This window comes from Cydia splendana, chromosome 17 (genome assembly GCF_910591565.1).
Source record: "Cydia splendana chromosome 17, ilCydSple1.2, whole genome shotgun sequence".
NCBI classification, from domain to species: Eukaryota; Metazoa; Arthropoda; class Insecta; order Lepidoptera; family Tortricidae; genus Cydia; species Cydia splendana.
Window position 1 is genome coordinate 9,608,466 of NC_085976.1, and position 20,184 is coordinate 9,628,649.

The following is a 20,184-nucleotide window of genomic DNA, read 5'->3' on the forward strand; positions in this document are numbered from 1 at the left end:
CGTTGGTGCCTTGGAAGATGGGACGGCCTCTAGTCTGGGATGCTACATGTGTTGACACCCTCGCGCCGTCCCACCTTCCGGGCACCAACAGAGATGCTGGTCATACCGCGTCCATGCCAGAAGACCTCAAACGCCGCAAATATGCCACCCTTGGCAGTAGTTATATTTTTGAGGCGTTTGGGGTCGAAACGCTGGGACCGTGGGGGCCAAGCCAAGGCCTTAGCGGAGCGCCTTATAGATGCCGCAGGGGACCAGAGGGCTGAGGTCCTACCGCGAACCACGTTCGACGTGTTGCCTCCCTGTCACACTTACGTACTAATTTACAAGTGCGACACAGAGGGAACACGTCGAACGTGGTTCGCGGTAGGCCCTCACCAGCCAGTATTTTGCTCAACGCGTTAGTATTGCCATACAACGTGGCAATGCGGCCAGCCTTCTGGGCACACTGCCCATCGGCAGTGACTTGGGGGACGTTTTTTATTTATAGGCGTTTTATTTTAAGTTTATTTAGTTTAGAGATAGTTTGTATTATTATTTTTAAGCTAATTTAATGTTTTATATTTAATAGTGATTTAAAATAAAAGAATACCATAAAAGCTAAATTAGAAATCTGTCTACCTAGCAACATTATGAGAATGAAATAAATGAATGAACGGCTCCTGTTGTGTAAGTAAAGCAAAGGTTAGACTATTGGAATTATTCGTAAACTTTACTATAAGTAGTAGTTTACTTGTAAACTACTAGAACTACAGATTCTAAATTACAGAATATTAATCAAAATATCTTGCACTACTTAGTTTTCTATTTGTTAATGTTTATTTGAAGTTTTAGAAATACGCACGTGTGAATATCCGCAGATGTATACGATCCTCATTGTTCATTCATATTTTCAAGCTAGTAATCGATCCGTCAAACTTCAAAGAAAACAAAATGCGTTTCGGTTTCATATCATCATTCAATTCATTCATTTACAATCAGTCAACGTAAAAGGACGTCCGCGGCGTGTTTGCGCGTCCTTTTCACGTGCTTTGAAATTATAGTGTCAATTACCGTTTTTATGACAGAAAATCTCTATATTTTGATACCAATGTTATCTTCTAGTGATATTAGTTAATTACACGTTTTAAATATGTGTCGAATGGCTTTAATGCTGACATAATGCGAGTGTTTACAAAAAATAAATTCTGATTACCTTTACGAAATTTAAGTGTATCAAATAATTTATAAGGCTTAATGTCATCAAATTAAATAGTGCCATCGAAAATGTGTCCAAAAACACTTTAATCTAACGTAAATACATTCGTATATTCATTATAAAAACGCCGGTCGTAAGAAATAAAAATGGGTTCGCCTGAGAAGGACATAGAGTTGAGCCCAGTGAAAAGTGACCCCAATCCTAGTGGCCCAGCGCTCCCGGAGAAGCTGAATGTGCCCATAGATGACGAGGAAGATGTTATCATCGGACGGTTTAGAAAAATAAGTTCTGCTAAGTCTATGGCAGCTACAAACGGCCAGATACAGTACCCTACTGATATAACAGTGAAGTTAGATGGTGATTCGGAGTCAGGATTGCAGTTTAAGAAGGAGCCTGGTGAGAAGGACAAGCTGCTGGAGCCGAACAATGGTGTGGTGATGCAGAGGAAGACTCCGGTCACCAAGAGCAGTTTCAGAGATATTGAGAAGCCATCTCGGTTCAGGAATCAGCAGTCGGCTACCAGGTTCCAGGTGAGATTATGATAATAGCCAAAGCTAAAGTAGTCCACCAATTTCATTTTTTTGGAATATCCCTATATTAAATATTAAAACATTTATTCATACATACCAAAATTAATTCAGTATTGTTTGAATCAATGTCACTTAACAGGGAAATTAATTAGCATAAAATAATTTATTTTCGGTACTAAATTATACCTCTTTTATGCCCCTCTTTTTTGTTTGGTGATAATTCAAGAATGGGTTGTACATTGGTAGCAAAGAACTTCCCATCTAAAATTCTGTAAAGTACTGACCAATTAAAACTATGCAAAAAGATTTAGTTCCTTTCGGTCCTTCATGGGATTTTATTCTTAACAGTTCTTGGTCCATGACCGACTCAGGCCTATTGCTCTAAATAAAATAAAATAGACTTTATTACTGAAGTTTTGTAACATTAATACTCTATCTACTTACTTAAAAATATACCTTATTTTTCACTATACATTTGTATATATTACCATTTTCTAGTTTCCCAAGACAACTTCGGCTTGTCCTCCGACATAGGCCTCTTCCAAGTCCTTCCAGGTACTGCGGTCTCTTACTTTCCTGGGCCAGTCCACTCCTATTCTAGCCTAGTATAATCCCAGTGTTAGAGATGATAGCAATTTTCGATTTTTTAAATAATATTTTACGGTTGACCCCCAAGAAAATGATATGAACATCTGCCAGCACCTACCGTAGGTACTAAGTAACATAATGTCCATAAGGGTACCTATTGTGATAGGTACGTAATCCTAAAACGTAGTGATTTAATTCTCTTTGCATAATCTCGTAACAACTAGTGGTTACTGAATTATGAGCACGTAAAGAAAGCTTGTGTGACTGAATTCTTTTTTCTTCCTCGCGTTATCCCGGCATTTTTGCCCGCGGCTCATGGGAGCCTGGGGTCCTTGACAACTTGTCTGACTGAATACTCGAAAAAATTATAATCGTCAATAATTAAACCTGAACTAGTGTTAACTCACTTCCGTTCAGCGCAAACCATAGCAATGTAGGTATCTAACTTACCTTATCGCAGTTATAAAATTTTAACTACGTTCGACCATAACCCGCCATAACGTGAAACTTTAAAAGGCCATATGTGAATTAAACATTTCCATAACTAAGATCGTTTTGATTCCGTGATTCGAGATGTTAAATAAGATAAGCAATGTGGAAATAATAGAGCGCTACCTGTTTATACAGTCGGTAAATAGGCTTTATGGTCACAATGCGATTAATGTTCTGCAAACAATGAATTTCCGTGGGTTTGTCTTTTTACCATACCCGTGTATGCGGGCTTTTGATTCAGTTACATCCGGATATAAAAAAGCTTTTTTTTCATCATCTTGGTCGTAATTAGGTATATAGATGTTATTTCACACTGGCCTGTAAATCTTCTATTTCCAGTGCTGAATGGCTGCGAACATTGACTTATATAGGTATAAGGTACTACACTTTATTTACCTATCCTCGCTCAGCACAGCTCTAGTCGGCAATTTTCTATTGGTTCTTAAAGGCTGATTTAGACGGCGGTGGGCGAACTCGCATGCGATTTTAGTTACATTGCGGACTGTTGGTTACGTCCAATTTAACCGACCGATCAAAACCCGCAATGTAATGAAACTCGCATGCGAGTTCTCGCATTACAAACATATCCCTCGCTTCGCATCCTCGTACATCTCTGGTGGAAACAGCCTAAAAATCTCATAAGTTTATTTTTAGCGCAGAGTCTCGTAGAAACGATATTTTTTTTCTAATGTAGTCTCAAAAGACTCGAGTTCTAATACCCACACTAGCAGTTGGCGGTGCCATATGTCGTTTTCCCATGTTACTGGAAAGTAATATGACGCGGTTTTCGCGAAACCTTTTACTACCGTAACTAGATCCGCCCACGCCCAACCCTCAATAGGAGAATTACGACTCTTTAAATTAACGCAACTTCCATTAAAATTCAATTTTAGTTATATTACTTATATTTTTACTTTGAAGCAGTGTCGACAGTTTTATTATTTAGTTAATGTTCCATATGGGATTTTAGCCATTATTAGTAAATGTAAAAACGTTAAAAGTAAACGATTGATGTAGAAGCAAAAGAACATCTCTACTTTATACTGAAGAATATGATTCCACGGAGACAATGCCGTCCTTGAAACGTCGGAGGTATATTTAAAAACGCGTTCTGCTAAATAATAAAGAAGAATATGATTTGGTTTGACGCTGCATTTGCGGACATCTTTCATTTGCGGAAATTGCGGACATCTTTCATTTGCGAAAGTTAAAATCGTTGTTTGTTTTTTACAAATTTCAAGTTAGGTATATATTATTTATTACTCTAGGGTCAAAAACCACGGAGGAAATAGTCGACTACGTTTGCATGGATCCCCTATACGGCTCTGGTAATATCCAATGGCACGAAGCGGTGCAAAATAGCAATCTCCAGTGTTTAAGGATAAAGATCCTGCTTGGGTCCATGAGCCCGGGTAGTTAATATCTAGTTCGTTTGACTTCAAAACAGCAGTGAGTAGTATATTTAGCACGAAATTAAATATTACGAGGTTGACGAGAATTATTCTTGTGGGCTCGTCCATAATGAACGTTAACGTTAAGTTAAGTAATTAAAAGCATAGTATGCATAGTAGAGCACTAGAGTTACTCAAGTTCATGGCCTTTTACCCATAGTTTCCCTCCATCTCTGAACATCGAAGACGTTCGCCGTCGGCGCCCCGTCTTCCAATAAATCATAATAGTTTCAAATTGGATAAGTGCACCCGCGGCGTTCGCTTCCTATAGCCTCGCAGGTCCACTTAGCGGGATGGGTGCTTGAAATAACACACCTGGTTTCTTGGCGGACCGACCTAGTTTCAACAAGATAGTGTTAGAAATATAATTGGCCTTTTTTGGTAGTGATGGCTGTATTGGCTTCTAATGCAGTCGGATTTGTGACAGAATTTTTAAGGCAAATATTCAAAATATTCAAATCGCAGGCGAGCGTTCGTCTCTTGTCAGCCAGTATAATTACGACCTCAAGATTCGTAACATTTTCTTCTTCAGGTGCCTCTCCTTCTTTTTTCTTCTTTTGCTTTTTGATGTTTTTCTTATCGCCAATCTAAATAGTTGCTCAACGGTCTTAAGAGCCAACGGGAGTGGTCATTTCTCCATACAAACGTACTCCTCGTTTTCCTCCGTGGTTTTTGAAGCTAGAACAATGATTTTTTCAACACAGATTAATATTGACAATATCTGTGTCGGACCGTTTTGTTTTTTTGATATTTTTGTTTTTTAAGGCGCTAGAGCCCTTCAAAAATGGCCAAAATGGCCTATTTGACTATGCCGCAATGAGAAGCGTGGCATTCAAAACTGATATCAATTAGCCAAAAAAGCAAAACGGTCCGACACTGATAATTTCATAATCATTTAGATTACCAAATTTGGTTACGATTGGTTAAGTTTTGGAGGAGGAAACAGAGGAGTACGAAACCTCGACTTTTGAGATTTTTACGCAGGATTTTTCGCCTTGTCCTTATCGCACTACTTTTAGGTGCCGCTTCCGTTAGCGAGACGGGTATATTTGCCTAAAATATTTAAAACTCAGCTCCTGTTTCGTCTTAATCCCTGTCGCTGGGAGTGGGACAACTGTTACCTAGTGGTCAGTCTCAGGCCATCTTTCATTTGCGGATGATACACGTTTGGAATAATCCCTGGTCTTGGCGGATCGACCCAGTTTCAACTCACCAATAAATTTAGTGTTTGTAGGTGGTAAATCTAGGCAACGAATTGACCGTATTGACACATCCAGCAACAAAACTGACCGCGTGATTCTAATTTGTCGCATTCTTGAACAGCAATGTCATCAGGTCAGGTCACAAAAAGTAGATAATAGTTTTTACTTACATCCATCAAAGTCGGTGTGAAATAGACCGTATCGACTTCTTCGCTACTATTGCATCCTTCGCTTAGGCTGAAAGATGAAGATAAACAAGCTGCATTTGTTTATGCCTTCCACCATAAGGACAATGCTAGTTTCTGTTTACATTGAAGCTATAAACATAGCGTGTCAATATGCATAAACACTCCTAAAGCGGTTCCAATGAAACCAGCAAAGTCATTTGGAAAGCGGAAATGGGTTTTTCCACTGACCTTTCTAAACATGTTCAATTTATCACATTTATAACACATACATATGGTGATTAGTAAATCACTACACTAGTACGTCTACCATCAGTTTTGACATTGACATATACGCTCACGTCTACGTAACTTACTTTCTATGCATCTCGCTCGTACTCGCATATTAGTGCAAGCGAATTGTACAGAAACTAAATTAAGTAGACGTGAGCGTTATTTCAATGTCAAAACTGGTGGTAGACGTACTTATAAAACAAAGTCCACCGCCGCCGTTGACTGTTTGTGTGTATGTATGTTCGCGATAAACTCGAAAACTACTGAACGGATTTTCATGCGGTTTCCACCTATCAATAGAGTGATTCTTGAGAAAGGAGTAAGGTGTAAATATAATTAATTTGTTAAGGTTTTGTGTAACCCCTGCGAAGCCGGGGCGTGTCGCTAGTCATAATTAAATGTATTCTTAGAAACATAACTAGATAGAAGTCAGTTAAAAAGTTACATTACAATGTCTAGTTAGGTATGTAGAAGTCACTTACATAGCCTAACATTTCAAGAATGCAGACGAATCCAGACAATTTAGCACTTCCTATCCTAATAGGACATTTCACTTGTTACCATTGTCCTGTCCGTGTTAACAAGGTTCAAGTGTGGCTATATTTAGACTGGCTAAACTTAGCAATCCTTGTAAATTCTACAGTTCTAAATCAATGTAGCTTATGTTTATTGGATTAACTGATATTTTAGGACCTTTCAGTTTTGAGCGTGGCTGGAATCTGACGATAAGGCGAATTAGCTCAAGGTGTTATTTTTAAAGATGTAGAAACAGATACGGGGTCTTTTTAAATATGAAACCAGGGGCCTGACGGGATAGATATGTCTTGATTTTAACGAAACGTCAAGTTTTCGCCAACGCTCGGTAAATTATCAATTTACTAAGTGGGTTTTATAAAACTAAGTCAATTGGCTTCAGTGTTTAGGGATGCCAAAGGACGCCACCGTGCACCGTAATCAAGGTTGGACAATTTACGTAGGTACCTAAGGGAAAAAGAATTTCTCATAGCTGTCGTAGTTAGTTTTTTATTGGCCGCGTTCTGTGGAATAAGCACATTCAATATGTTGGCCCTCCAATTAAGTAAAAGTGACAAGGTACTAAAATGATCAACTTTCGATCGTGTCATAGCCATAGCACATATTTGAAGAATGCAACGAAATCGCGGTCATTGAACTGATTGAACCCCGAACGTGATGTCTTTATGGTACCTAATCAACTTCGCTTTGGGCAGCATCACAGAAACCAATCTCAACATTGCAACGATATTGGTGATAATTACAGTAAAACCCTTTACACGATTATTAGCGAATTTTTAGCGTCGATACTTTAACCGTGACAAAAATATGAACTTTTGAGGGACTTATATCTATTTGACAGATCTCATCAAATACTATTGGTTAGACTCACCTCAATCACCTCATTTAGTAAAGGACTGAATGGCGATCACTGTTGTGCTGTGAAATTGGACAGGTCGAATACCACCCTTAAGGGGCCCACTGATTAACAGTGCGCCGGACGGTATCGGCCTGTCAGTTAGAACAAAACTTTGACAGTTCCGAACAACTGACAGGCCGATACCGTCCGGCGGACTGTTAATCAGTGGGCCCCTTAAGGGTGGTATTCGACCTGTCCAATTTCTTGGTCCAATGTGTATTTCCGTCTCACATTTTGACTGGAGATAAGAAATTGGAAGGTGGAATACCATCCTAAGGCAATATTAAGCTCCCATTGATTGTTACATACCTACAAAATTATTGGCTGCTATTTAACTGATCACCAGATTTAGTAAAATTTAATACCAAAAAAATCTATTTTGCCACCCTAAAATCATGAATGATCACCAAAATTATAACACCATTTTAATGTGAAATGATTACCAATTTTATTACATTTCACTATCCTTTTAAAGGAAATGACACCAAACCAATCATTATTAACCCAAAAATAGTCAATGATTACCAAATTTCAAACCCCATTTTAATGTGAAATGATAACCAAATTTTTACATCTTGCTATCCTATTAAAGAAAATGACACCAAAATAATCATTGTAAACCCAAAAATAGTAAATGACCACCAAAATTAAAACTCTATTATAATGTAAAATGCAGATAACCAAATTTTTAAATCTTGCTATCCTACTAAAGCAAATGACTCCAAAATAATCATTGTTAACGCAAAAATAGTAAATGATCACAAAAATTGTAACCACATTTTAATTAAAAATGTGCAAATATTTAATATATCGTTATCCTATTAAATTAATTAATCCACTTCGTCACCTTTTTCTAGTAGCATTTTATTTCTGTAACAGTCGCAGTTCTAACCTAACCTAACCCACTTTTCTAGTAGCATTTTGTTTCTGTAAGGGTCGCAGTTCAAACCTAACCTAACCCACTTTTCTAGTAGCATTTCTTTTCTGCAAGGGTCGCAGTTCAAACCTAACCTAACCCACTTTTCTAGTAGCATTTCGTTTCTGTATGGGTCGCAGTTCAAACCTAACCTAACCCACTTTTCTAGTAGCATTTCTTTTCTGTAAGGGTCGCAGTTCAAACCTAACCTAACCCACTTTTCTAGTAGCGTTTCGTATCCGTATGGGTAGCAGTTGAAACTTAACCTAATCTACTTTTTTAGTACCATTTCGTTTCTGTAAGGGTCGCAGTGCTAACCTAACCTTACCCACTTAACTGATAGCAGTTTAACTTGCTTTTCTAGTAGCATAACGAAATGCTACTAGAAAAGTAGATTAGGTTAGGTAGGTATGCGGTGCGAGCTACGGGGGGTTGAGCGGGAGGGGCTAGTAATTTTGGCATCAGTTTACTTTATTTGGTAATATGTATACATTTGGTAATCATGGTGGTTTATTTAGGTGAAAATATCGCATTAATTTGGTCTTCAAGATTTGGTGATCATTAATGATTTTTGGTGATCATTCAATATATTTGGTATTTGAATATAATTTGAAGTGCAGTCGTAATTAAAATGGTGGTACTTTTGTATTTTTAGGCCTTATTTTTTCGGTGTTCAGTAATATTTTTTGGTAAGCATGATTTTTTTATTTAGGGTACCAAAGTATTTTTTCAATTTTTTGGTGGTCATTATATTTGTAGCCAAAATTATTTGTAGGCCTTCACTTTCATATGGATCTTAATAAAGTAAAATGTATTTGTACTACAACGGTATAAGTAGTTTTTCTATGTAGGTATTTATTTTAAAACACATTCTTTAATTTTAAGATTTTTGTTGACTGAATTAGGTCAAGACAGAGCAGAGATAATTCGTTCTGTTCTGCACAATACAATAGTTGTGCAAATCATTAAAAATCAGTCCCAGTGATGACTTGATGAGTGTCAACAGTAGTTAGATCACAATCAAAGTAATCTCATGTCTACGTGATGTTCTTATGCTGATATTAATGATACTATCTTACGGAGCTGCGGACTAGTTCTGACTTCTGAGAACACGTGGAGCTCAGGCTTACTGATGAGATGAAATCATAAAATGTTCGGAGGAGGAAGTGAGAGATCTAACTAGAAAGGCACGCAAGTTTTTAGAATATCACCACATTAATTAAGGTATATTTTTATGTTTGTGTAAACTCCGTCTGATGAAAGCATTCTTCTATGGGTGGTTTTTGTATGGCGTTTTTCGGTTCTCAGTGGGTTTGTGTAGATATTTTGGGCTTATCCATCTAGATTAAATTTAATTAAGCCTATTACGCGGGATTGAGTTTTTGTGTTTTTCATCTTGTACATCAAAAATCAAAAATAAAATCATTCGACACCAAAAGAAGTCAACATTATAATAATTATGTACTTACGCGGCAGAGCAAAAAACATACATTATACCTACTTATACGTTGTAATTTATGTTGTTTGTTTGTACGGTAGACGTCAAATATATGTTCACATTTTTCGCCTTATTACTTATTACAAAGGAGTAAGGTGCAAAAGTGTACCTAAACATATTTTTGACGTCGACTGTAGGACTGTATAGTTTGTACACATACAAGTATTTATAAGGGTTAATGAGTCGTTCTCCTGCTTAGTTTGTTGTTTATTGCGTATTGTTCAGCCATTGGCTATAGGCGCTTTAAGTCTTAAAATATATAAGTATGTGGTGTTGTTTGCAAATGAGGGGTACAGGAAGAAAATTTTGATGTTTGTATCAGTTTTACTAGAACTTCGAAAACAGAATTTTGCCGTTTTACCTGACTTAGTTTGAGTTGACTGTATATCTACATATTTGACTATTGGTTTACTTACGAGGATGTTCAAACTAGAAACACGGACGGATCTTAGTCGCTTTAATGTCACCTATGTGGTTGAAGCCCTAAAGTATCGGTGCGATTGTCGTGTTAATGTATACGTTAATACGTTTTCTAGAAATTTAAACAACTAGTAAACATAACTTTGTCGTGGTCACGTATGGTCAATTGGTCATACGTCCTTGTGTAATTCTGTGAAGATCGTGAAGTCGTGCTTCAATGTTTAACGTATTAGGACAACGTGATAATTGATTTCAGTGTTATGATACGCATGATTTTAGGTAATTAATTGTTTTATACTAATTTCATGTCAAGGTACCCTATAAATACGATAAATGTTTTTAACTTTACGTTTTTAACTTCTGGTCCCGCGCAGTCTGAAGCATCGACGCGAGAAGAAGAAGAATACCTTAAACTCGGTGGATTATATGTGTCTACATTATCAGATGTGTTGCTGCGATTAAGGCTATCAACACATCTGCGTACCGTACACGGATGCAGCAGAATTCACAGCGAACAGCTTAAGAACAAAATACAATTTCTATCTTCAACGCAGTGGATTCTCAGGTGGTCTTGGGTCACTATATATATATGAAGACTACGTAAAAGCTAGAGATTACAATATTACGACACATATTATCCTTGTATATCCGAAAGCAAAGTATATGTAGAAAGCAAACGTATATAATTAAAAAAAAAAAACAACGGGTTGCACTCCGGGAGTGCCGGCAGAAGTGAAAATTCAACCACATTGTAACTCAAAATTTTAATAACAGCGCCATCTAGTGCAATAATATCTGCAGCACTATGTATTATTGGGGCCATCTAGCGTTATTTCGTTGCATTACTTGAAACCCCTAAGCTCATCACTGTGATTACTACAGTTATATTAATAGCAGTTTGAGGGAAACTCACTAGATGGCATTTAAATCAAAAAAAGAAAAACACAATGACATTGTCCGTCACACGTGACGTCACGCAAGCGCCCTGCTGCGCCGCCTAAACGAAACAGCAGGCTCAGGTATACATTTTAGCCGCGCGGTAGAAAGAGAGGGTTACGCCTTTATACGCCTTACGCTGTCTCGAGTTTATCATATTTTCCTCACCTCAAAAAGTGCACAGCGCCGCTAAAGAAGTTATCACTTCAAAAAATTAAATATATAAACATATATGGCACAATTTACATTTTGTTTAAGTTCATCAAACGTTACGTTTAACCGTCAATACCTATTTATTTTATATTTTTGTACCTTAAATTGAATTATATTCTTAATTATTCTAGCTTGATGTCGTAATTTTTTACGCGCAGAACTTGGTACGTATTTGGTACGCATATTTTGAAGAGCCACACAAGTGTTTAGACTGCGTAGTTTCATTCATACAACACATGTTTCTGAATTATTTACGATGGCAAATTATACAAATAGAACAACCGTAAGCAATGTCAATAATGCTAACATACTTACGTTATATACGATTTCTCATCGAGGTGTTTTTGTCTATAACAAAACTTATAATTTAGCTACCGATGAAATAAAACTATTGAAACGGATTAAGGACTGTATCGTTTATTATGGGTACAACTTCACTTAGCCGTTTTTTCTGGTATTATATTTTTATTAAAAAATTACACATATAGTTTAATTAGTGCTTTAATAATAAGTAACATTTCGTCCTGGGAGATCACGTAAAGCATATGGTTTGGACAATATTTACCTAATCCTCCCGAGTAACTACAAAGATTTTGTCCAAATACTACAAGAAAATTTGCGGTTTGCGAACAAGACGAGATATTACACAAAAAAAATCGTACTATGTAAACAGAAATTATATATGATTCGTAAAGCGAAACATCTGGGCATAGTCTAATCATTTCTTTTAGTTGGAAAAAATGTTTTGGATCTGTGCATGGTGGCCTTTTAGAGAATATGGCATGTTACTTACGACAACCCCGACTTTGGTATACAATATAACCATCATGGAGCGTTTCTATCGACCTGCTCTAGCCATGGTTCAACGACATGAATGTCCGTTAGGCTTTGGATTTCGGTAGGTTCTTTTAGCTGTTTCCCTCATTTCGCTTGCGTCATAAATTGACGGGAATCCAAAATGTTGCATAAAAAGTCGTTTTCATGTAAAGATAAAAATTCACCACATTTATTCTGTGGATGTTCAATTGAGCAATCATGAAAAGGACACTTAGATGGCATATTTTGGCAGCATATTAACCTTTTGTTTCTTTAAATCGTACCAAGGAATCGGTAAAATTGTCTCAAATTAAGTCGATAGGCTTGTCCAAATTATATTTGCTAGACGGTATTAAAATCATCATAAAGTCCCTAAAATGAAATAAATGTAAAACCTTCTTATATCAGATATGGCTTAAAAATACCCCCAGATTATACCTTAAGAACATAGTAATACAAAATAATACACACGTCAACAGTTAGACCAGGTTTTATCTGTACCCATAATAAACGATACGGTCCTTATATCGCGTATATTGAATTCATACTATGTACATCCCGACGTTTCGAACCCTTTACAGCGTTCGTGGTCAACGGGTGTTCAATATACGCGATATAATCCGTTTCAATAGTTTTATTTCATGAGTAACTATTGCGGTAACCGAAGACAATATTAGCTACCGATGCTCAATTTGGGGTACGTTGAAAGGAATTAGGTAATACCTTCCTAATATGGTAACTTGACTGGATACAAATTATGCTTATGCTTTTATAATAACATGTTTTCCATTCAAACCTTGTATGATTGCCGGTCCTCGGATACCTCTACTCACTAACTCACAAGTCTCTACACGGTGGCCAAAAAATAAGCGCATTCCCGTTGCCAGGGAGGTTTTGGGATTATACTGAGCAACTTTTACTATGAGAACTATCCCGAAATCGCGATATTTGGTTGTTTCATACATTTTGGCTGGTCCATTTTCTATGGGGGGGTAAATTTTTCCCCTGGCAACGGCAATGCACTTATTTTTTGGCCATCCTGTATAGTAACTATTTGTTAATATTTCTCGCGCTAACTTATGTTCTACTATCCTATTCTGCTGCAGATGCAGGGAAAGTCTGAGGATGAAGCTACGGAGGACTCCAACGAATCGGGGATGGAGAGCGACGATCCGCTCACGGCGTCTGACACCAAATATGGCAAGAGCTTCAGGTAAGACAGGTTTGTCGAAGTTATAGAGAACTTACAATAGGGAGTATTACTGCAATGTTCTGCCGCCAGAGTGCAGCACTAATTTTTTTAGTAAACCATAGAGCAGCGGTCAGCGACCTTTTAGCAGCCAAGGGCCACATAGCAGTTAACGAAGTGGACGTGGGCCGCACTTTGTGACTTTGTGACGCATATTTATGACTTTATCAGACATTGTCATTTGTCAATATTTCATACAAAATAGCCAGGAAGGCTCTCGGGCCGCAAGTGAGAGGTTCGCGGGCCGCTGGTTGCCGACCGCTGCCATAGAGAATAAGACTAATAAGTTACTTACATATAGGGTCGACCGAGGAGAATCGGATCACTGGGGAAATCGGATCAAAATAAGCATTTCTGTCAAATTTGAAAGATCGCGGTTAGTTGCAGCCAGCCAATCAGCGTCCCGCATTCGCTCTGTTCCCAACGCATGTCGCCACAGTTACTGCCATCGGATAAGACTCACGCGTCGGTCACGGTGACACTTCCCGATAAGTCTAATTTGTTTTTAACAAGCTTTTATTAGGTCGACCTGTATGTAACTATGTAATGGAATCTAAGGTAACTAATTTAACCATCTTCCAAGGATCGTAGCGTCATGAAAATTGGCAGCTCTATGTAGTTCTGATGACAATACAATAATATGGTACTGTCGAACTGATCTGATGATGGAGACAGGAGGTGGCCATAGGAACTCTGTGATGAAACAACGTAACTTAATTGTGTTAGGGGTTTTTAGAATTGTCTCGATGAGTATTAGTTGTCTGTCGTAAGAAAAGTACATTCAGCGATAAAAGCTTGTACCAAAAATGAAATTTTTGCCAAAATCTTATTATTGTATTTAAAGGTATATTTCCGTTAAGCGAAAATAATTCAAACCTATGATATGGAGTTATTCGGATCATCTGATTGGGGGCGTTTAGGATCACATTATAAAACAAGGTTTTTGGACGGTTTTGTTTAGTTTATTTTATGTTTGCATATTTTAGATGGTATAAAACGAACGTACATATAAAAAGAAGATCCTCCAGGGGGAATGGTCGGCAGAAAACATGACTACAGCTGCTGATAAGGTTTTAACGAAACAGCTGTTCCTACGTCGAGTGTTTTCTTACAAATAACTAATTTTCTTGTATGGGGTGAATCGGATATGTGTGATTTTTCAAGTTTTTGTTTGTAAAAGTTTAATTTTTTTTTGTTTATTTTCATTTAAGTTATTCGATTTTGTTGCTAAAAGGCCATTAGCATGTTTTGGATTTATTGTTAAAATATATAGTAGCATATAGGAGTGATTTTATGTTGCGCTTTCTATAAGTGGTGTGTTAAAAAAAATTAACTAGAAAGGAGGTATAAAAAAATGCTCAAATGCAACATTAAAGATACCAATGATAGTTGATCTCAATTATTTGCCCTTATTGATTCTTAATTATATGTTTAACATAATTAACATTCTTAACTATTATTAACTAAGATTTTATGACAGAGTTTTTTTGATCCGTTTTACCCCTTAAAATGGGGCGAATCGGATTTTCTAAGAGGTTTTGTATTTTATTTTTCATAAATCATATTTAAGTTTGATTTTATGTCTGAACCTTGGATTCTGTTCATTATTAAATAATTTGTCCAACTGAATTTTAATAAAAACAGTATCACCTTAAAAATTGTATTTATTTACCGTCAAACAAAAAATTACCCGATTCGCCTCGGTCTACCTAGGCCTTAAACAGTTTTTTGACAAGTTTTTACTATGACATTGATGCATCAAGGCGGTTTGTTTACAGGTGGCCTACCGCGAAACGCGAAAATCGAAATTTCATTACCTGCCTCTGTATCGATCGAATAAGCAAGAGTGATAGAGAGGAAGAAACAGAACTTTCGATTGTCGTGTTTCACGGTAGGCCACATGGTAGGCTTTGTGATTGAGTTAGTGACGCCCTCTACGCAGAGTTTTGCGTAATATTCCCTATTATCAAATACGAAACTACTTATACACATTTGAATGTGTATGAACCAGAACTTCTATTACTTATAGTTTATAATAGCTCTGTCAGTTAAGATCAGTAAAGAAAATATCATCAGATTTAGGACATTCAAAGCGATATCAATAATGATTTGGTATGTCGAAATGTAAATTGGACACCAAAAGAGCTGAATGCGTATCGCACCGGCTGCAAGGCACCATTAAAGGATCTAAGGGCGTCTTCTAGCCTTCCTCTATCCATCTCTACCACTCCGGTACCAAGATGATCTTTGGATTTAAATGTCTGTGATGGCCCCTCCTACTTAGCCTGAATAGTAGAATTAGATGCTGATGCATCGTTTAAGTAAACCTAAAGAAAGAATTTGTCAACAGACATTTCACCCGCGAAGCGTTGCCCAGGCTGGACAACTACAGGAACGTATTGTCCCTGCACGCGGCGCCCCGACCCACATTGGATGAGCTGCACAACGCCTCTCTGTCCAGGAAGGTGAGTTTTCTCAAAAATGGACGGCAAAGTCGACTTTGCCGTTTAAAAAATAGGTTGCGAAGCGCGTAGTTTATGGTCAGTCAAAAATTAAAAAGTTAAAAACATTGCAGTCTCGATTTTGGGACTGCAATGTTGCATACAAATTCCATTATTTGTCGAGTTCCAAACTTTTTAAAAGTTGAAATGGCCATATCAAATGAAGGCACAGGCCCATTAAACAGCCAAACAGATGATTAGTACCGCGACTATTTAGCTGTCTCAAATAGGTTGGCGTATTTTCGGCAGAAAAATACACTTCTATTTTTTTATTAAAAAAATAAAAAGGCGGCAAAGCTAATTTTTTCAATTGTTTCTACTTTTTTCTGTGAAAATATATACGTAAGAAAGTTGCTTTTGTAAAATATTTCTATGATATTTATATTTCTTGCACCATTTTTGAGAAAAGCACTATATATGACTCGGCTGGAAGGCTACTTGCTGGCTTCGGATTCAATTAAACGGACTCCCAAGGTCGTCCGTTTAAAACGAATCCTCAGCCTGCAAGTAGCTACTTCCGAGCCTCGACAATAATGTACTATTCCGTCACTGTCCTATTTAAATAATGCGCTTATTCAGATACACCAATCTACCCTTGAAAATTAGGGTTATAGATGCAGAGTGACAGCAACTGCGTTATACGAGTATGATACGTTTTTTGCATGTGTGCTGTACGTTGTTTACACCATAAAGCGAGAGAGGAGGCCAATCTGCGTCAGCGTCCCGTTCTATATAATGTTACTGTTTTCCCATACTTTGTGACTAGCAGCGTACGGCGGCAACCGAAGACCAAAGCTTAAACACTTGGCTGATGTTGTTGTCTTTGCGTTTTTAAACTTTTTAACTGACACTCTGCCTCCCTATTTACCACGAACGCGACAATGGGCTAGTACAAGTAAAAGTATGACAAAACACAACGTCAGATATAAGCCGGCTAATAATGGGATAATACAGATTATCTACTTATGTCCATCTAACCAGTGACGTAGCTTTACAGGTACCGGCAATGGCTATTACGGGACTCATTAGCTAATTGTCCTCGTTTGATACGGTTAAGAGCAAGTGATGGATGACCTTTATACGTTTAAGATGGCGTTCCGTTGCAAGCGTTTGATATCATAAACTATGATCTGTGTCATGGCAACCTTCGGCTGTACCTAGCAAATGCTAATGGGTATGGAAGGTGCATGTTTGACCACCAATGTTATATGCGGTTTTATACCGAATAATAATAACGGTAAACGTACCATATGCACGAGTAGTACTTAGTCAACACAATAGGCAATATACTGGAAAACTATTATAAGCATACATTATTACTGAAGACTATAGGCATAATTAAAAACTTAGCTATGCCTAAGCCTAGCCTTTCTCACGTAAACAGTGAATTGTTCGGATAGACCTTGAATAATATCTATTTGAAATTTGTAATGTATATAACACTAGTGGCTCTGTGAGCTGTAGACCTCGCGAGCAGAGCTTTAAACTGAATAAATGTATGGCTCCGTTGTTTAGTAGAATTTAGAGAATCTAATTTGACAATAAAAACTTAACTATCGAACCTGCTTACAAAATTCGGGAATTGGTTTAGAAATGCGACCTGTAGAGTAGAACAAATACGAAACAATTTTTGGCTAACAGGCTAATTCAATAACCATAATATTGCATTGTCATCCGATTTATACATGCGTGCAAAATTTCAGCTCAATCGGAAACCGGGAAGTGGATCAAATTTAACTTGCAAGATTTGATTACAGACAGACAGACAACGGACAGGTGAAGCTAAATAAAAAGCTTGTAATAAAATATAGTAAATTAAAAAAAACAATACGAAATTTAAGTGTAAAAAAATAAAAAAAATTATATCCCAGCATACAAATACTGGGGATCGAACCCAGACTCTGTGCAAACAAAAAAAGCAAACGTTTACAAACTGAGCCAAATAGTTCTTAGATAAGCTGACGAAATTTAGCTACTCATTCTCAAGTTAAAATTAGTTAAAATTAAATATCTCAATACCTCCGAAACCAGCGAAATAAATTTTCTGAATTTTTGGCCATTTAATCTATAAACATATCTCAAAAAGAAAAAACTCTTATTATATCGATACGACTATTTGTTTAGGCGCGAGGTATCACGACTCCGCCATTTTTAAAAATTTCCAAAAATTGGATTGACATAAAAATTTTATTTAATCTTAGAATCTGGTCACAAAATTTCACGAGAATCGGTTGAGAATTGTGACCTGTAGAGGAGAACATCCGGATGGACATACGAAAGCAAAATGCCCGAGCCAAAACGTAGACCTTCGCTACGCTTCGGTCAATAAGGTTTGCAGACTTAGCTAAGAAGTTCGATGGTCAAAATTGTTTTACTAAATATGCACACACTTTTAGCAAATCCACTGAATATATATCCTGCCTTACGAGTAAGCACCTCCTAGACTTTGCATCATCAGTCACTAATAACGAAGGAGACACTCAAGTTTCAATTAACAATGTACTTATCATCGTTATGGTTACCTTCTGACCCCAGCCCTCAGGTCGCGCTATTCATTAAGATAACTCGCTACGTGATCTGTTAACCTTTTGATGAGTGCATTGATTATTGCAATGCTGGATGAGTCAGGCGTAAATAATAACCTGGTTAAAAACGCCTACGTGAGATATGGCGCAACTTAGGATTATACTCGTAGATACCTATGGCTTAGGATAGATAGAAGAATTCCCATATACATCTGTGAGTCAAAACTGGACCTCACTTCAGACGTATGAAGGATAATACTTGGAATATCGTAGATGGACTTTAGAACGAATATTTCCATTCTATGAGAAATATGAGGACTTAAAGCCTATTAGGTATCTTGACCAGGAGCCGAATCTGAATTTTATAGCATAGCAAAGTCGGAGGACTAGACTTCTCGTTGACCTACTACCGATGAGATCATGTGGTTAATTCAATAAAGAAAGCCGTTGGTGGCCCGTAACTTTACCCAAAGATATTAGAAAAATTCCAGGAAACATGCATTTAATGGTACTTGTACAGTGTTCATTGTACATTTTTTTAACCGCGTAAAGTTGGCCTTCTTTTAAAAAGACACTTCTCACGAAATGTTATTTTCAGCCAGGTCAGACCATGGAGAAAGACGCCGAGGGCCCGGCGCTGCCCAGCCCCAACCTGAAGTTCGGCTGGATCAAGGGCGTGCTGATGCGATGTCTGCTCAACATTTGGGGCGTGATGCTTTTCCTCCGACTCTCCTGGGTGGTCGGGCAGGCTGGCGTGGGTATGTAGAAGGTGTAAAATCTCACAGGTCAGGCCATGGAGAAATGTTGAGGGCCCGGCGCTGCCCGGCCCCAACCTGAAATTCGGCTGGATCAAGGGCGTGCTGATGCGATGTCTGCTCAACATTTGGGGCGTGATGCTTTTCCTCCGACTCTCCTGGGTGGTCGGGCAGGCTGGCGTGGGTATGTAGAAGGTGTAAAATCTCACAGGTCAGGCCATGGAGAAATGTTGAGGGCCCGGCGCTGCCCGGCCCCAACCTGAAGTTTGGCTGGATCAAGGGCGTGCTCATGCGATGTCTGCCCAACATTTGTGGTGTGATGCTTTTCCTCCGACTCTCCTGGGTGGTCGGGCAGGCTGGCGTGGGTATGTAGAAGGTGTAAAATCTCACAGGTCAGGCCATGGAGAAATGTTGAGGGCCCGGCGCTGCCCAGCCCCAACCCGAAGTTTGGCTGGATCAAGGGCGTGCTCATGCGATGTCTGCTCAACATTTGGGGTGTGATTAGGGTTACCAGATACAAATTTAGAATTTCCTGACAAAATTCCTGATTTCCGAATATTTTTCCTGACATTCATACCTTTGACGACGACGGGGGGGGGGGGGGGGGGGGGGTCTAGCCGTTAGCGATGGCCACCCGATTATTTTTTATTATTTTTATTAAATTTCTTATTTGTATTAATTTCAGTAAATAAAAAGGTACTTTATAAAAAAAGTCTATCGATTCAAAAAATTCCTGACATTTTCGTGTTCCATCCCCATTCCTGACAAAAGGCCAAAATTCCTGACATGTCAGGAAAATTCCTGTCATCTGGTAACCCTAGGTGTGATGCTCTTCCTCCGACTCTCGCGGGTGGTCGGGCAGGCTGGCGTGGGTATTTAGAAGGTGTAATATCTCCCAGGTCAGACCATGGGGAAATGTTGAGGGCCCGGCGCTGCCCAGCCCCAACCTGAAGTTCGGCTGGATCAAGGGCGTGCTGATGCGATGTCTGCTCAACATTTACGGCGTG

The 20,184-nt window shown here is 38.2% G+C and overlaps 1 protein-coding gene across 1 annotated transcript in view; it reads left to right on the forward strand.

Moving 5' to 3' along the window:
- Nucleotides 1-958: 958 nt before the first annotated feature.
- Nucleotides 959-20,184, forward strand: part of LOC134798751 (bumetanide-sensitive sodium-(potassium)-chloride cotransporter-like) — a 43,506-nt gene continuing 24,280 nt past the window's right edge. Inside the window, exons 1-4 of the mRNA XM_063771125.1 lie at nucleotides 959-1,725; nucleotides 13,254-13,360; nucleotides 15,747-15,861; nucleotides 19,021-19,180. Coding sequence (XP_063627195.1) covers nucleotides 1,342-1,725; nucleotides 13,254-13,360; nucleotides 15,747-15,861; nucleotides 19,021-19,180 — 766 coding nt within the window. The 5' untranslated portion in view covers nucleotides 959-1,341. The remainder of the gene's footprint in view (nucleotides 1,726-13,253; nucleotides 13,361-15,746; nucleotides 15,862-19,020; nucleotides 19,181-20,184) is intronic.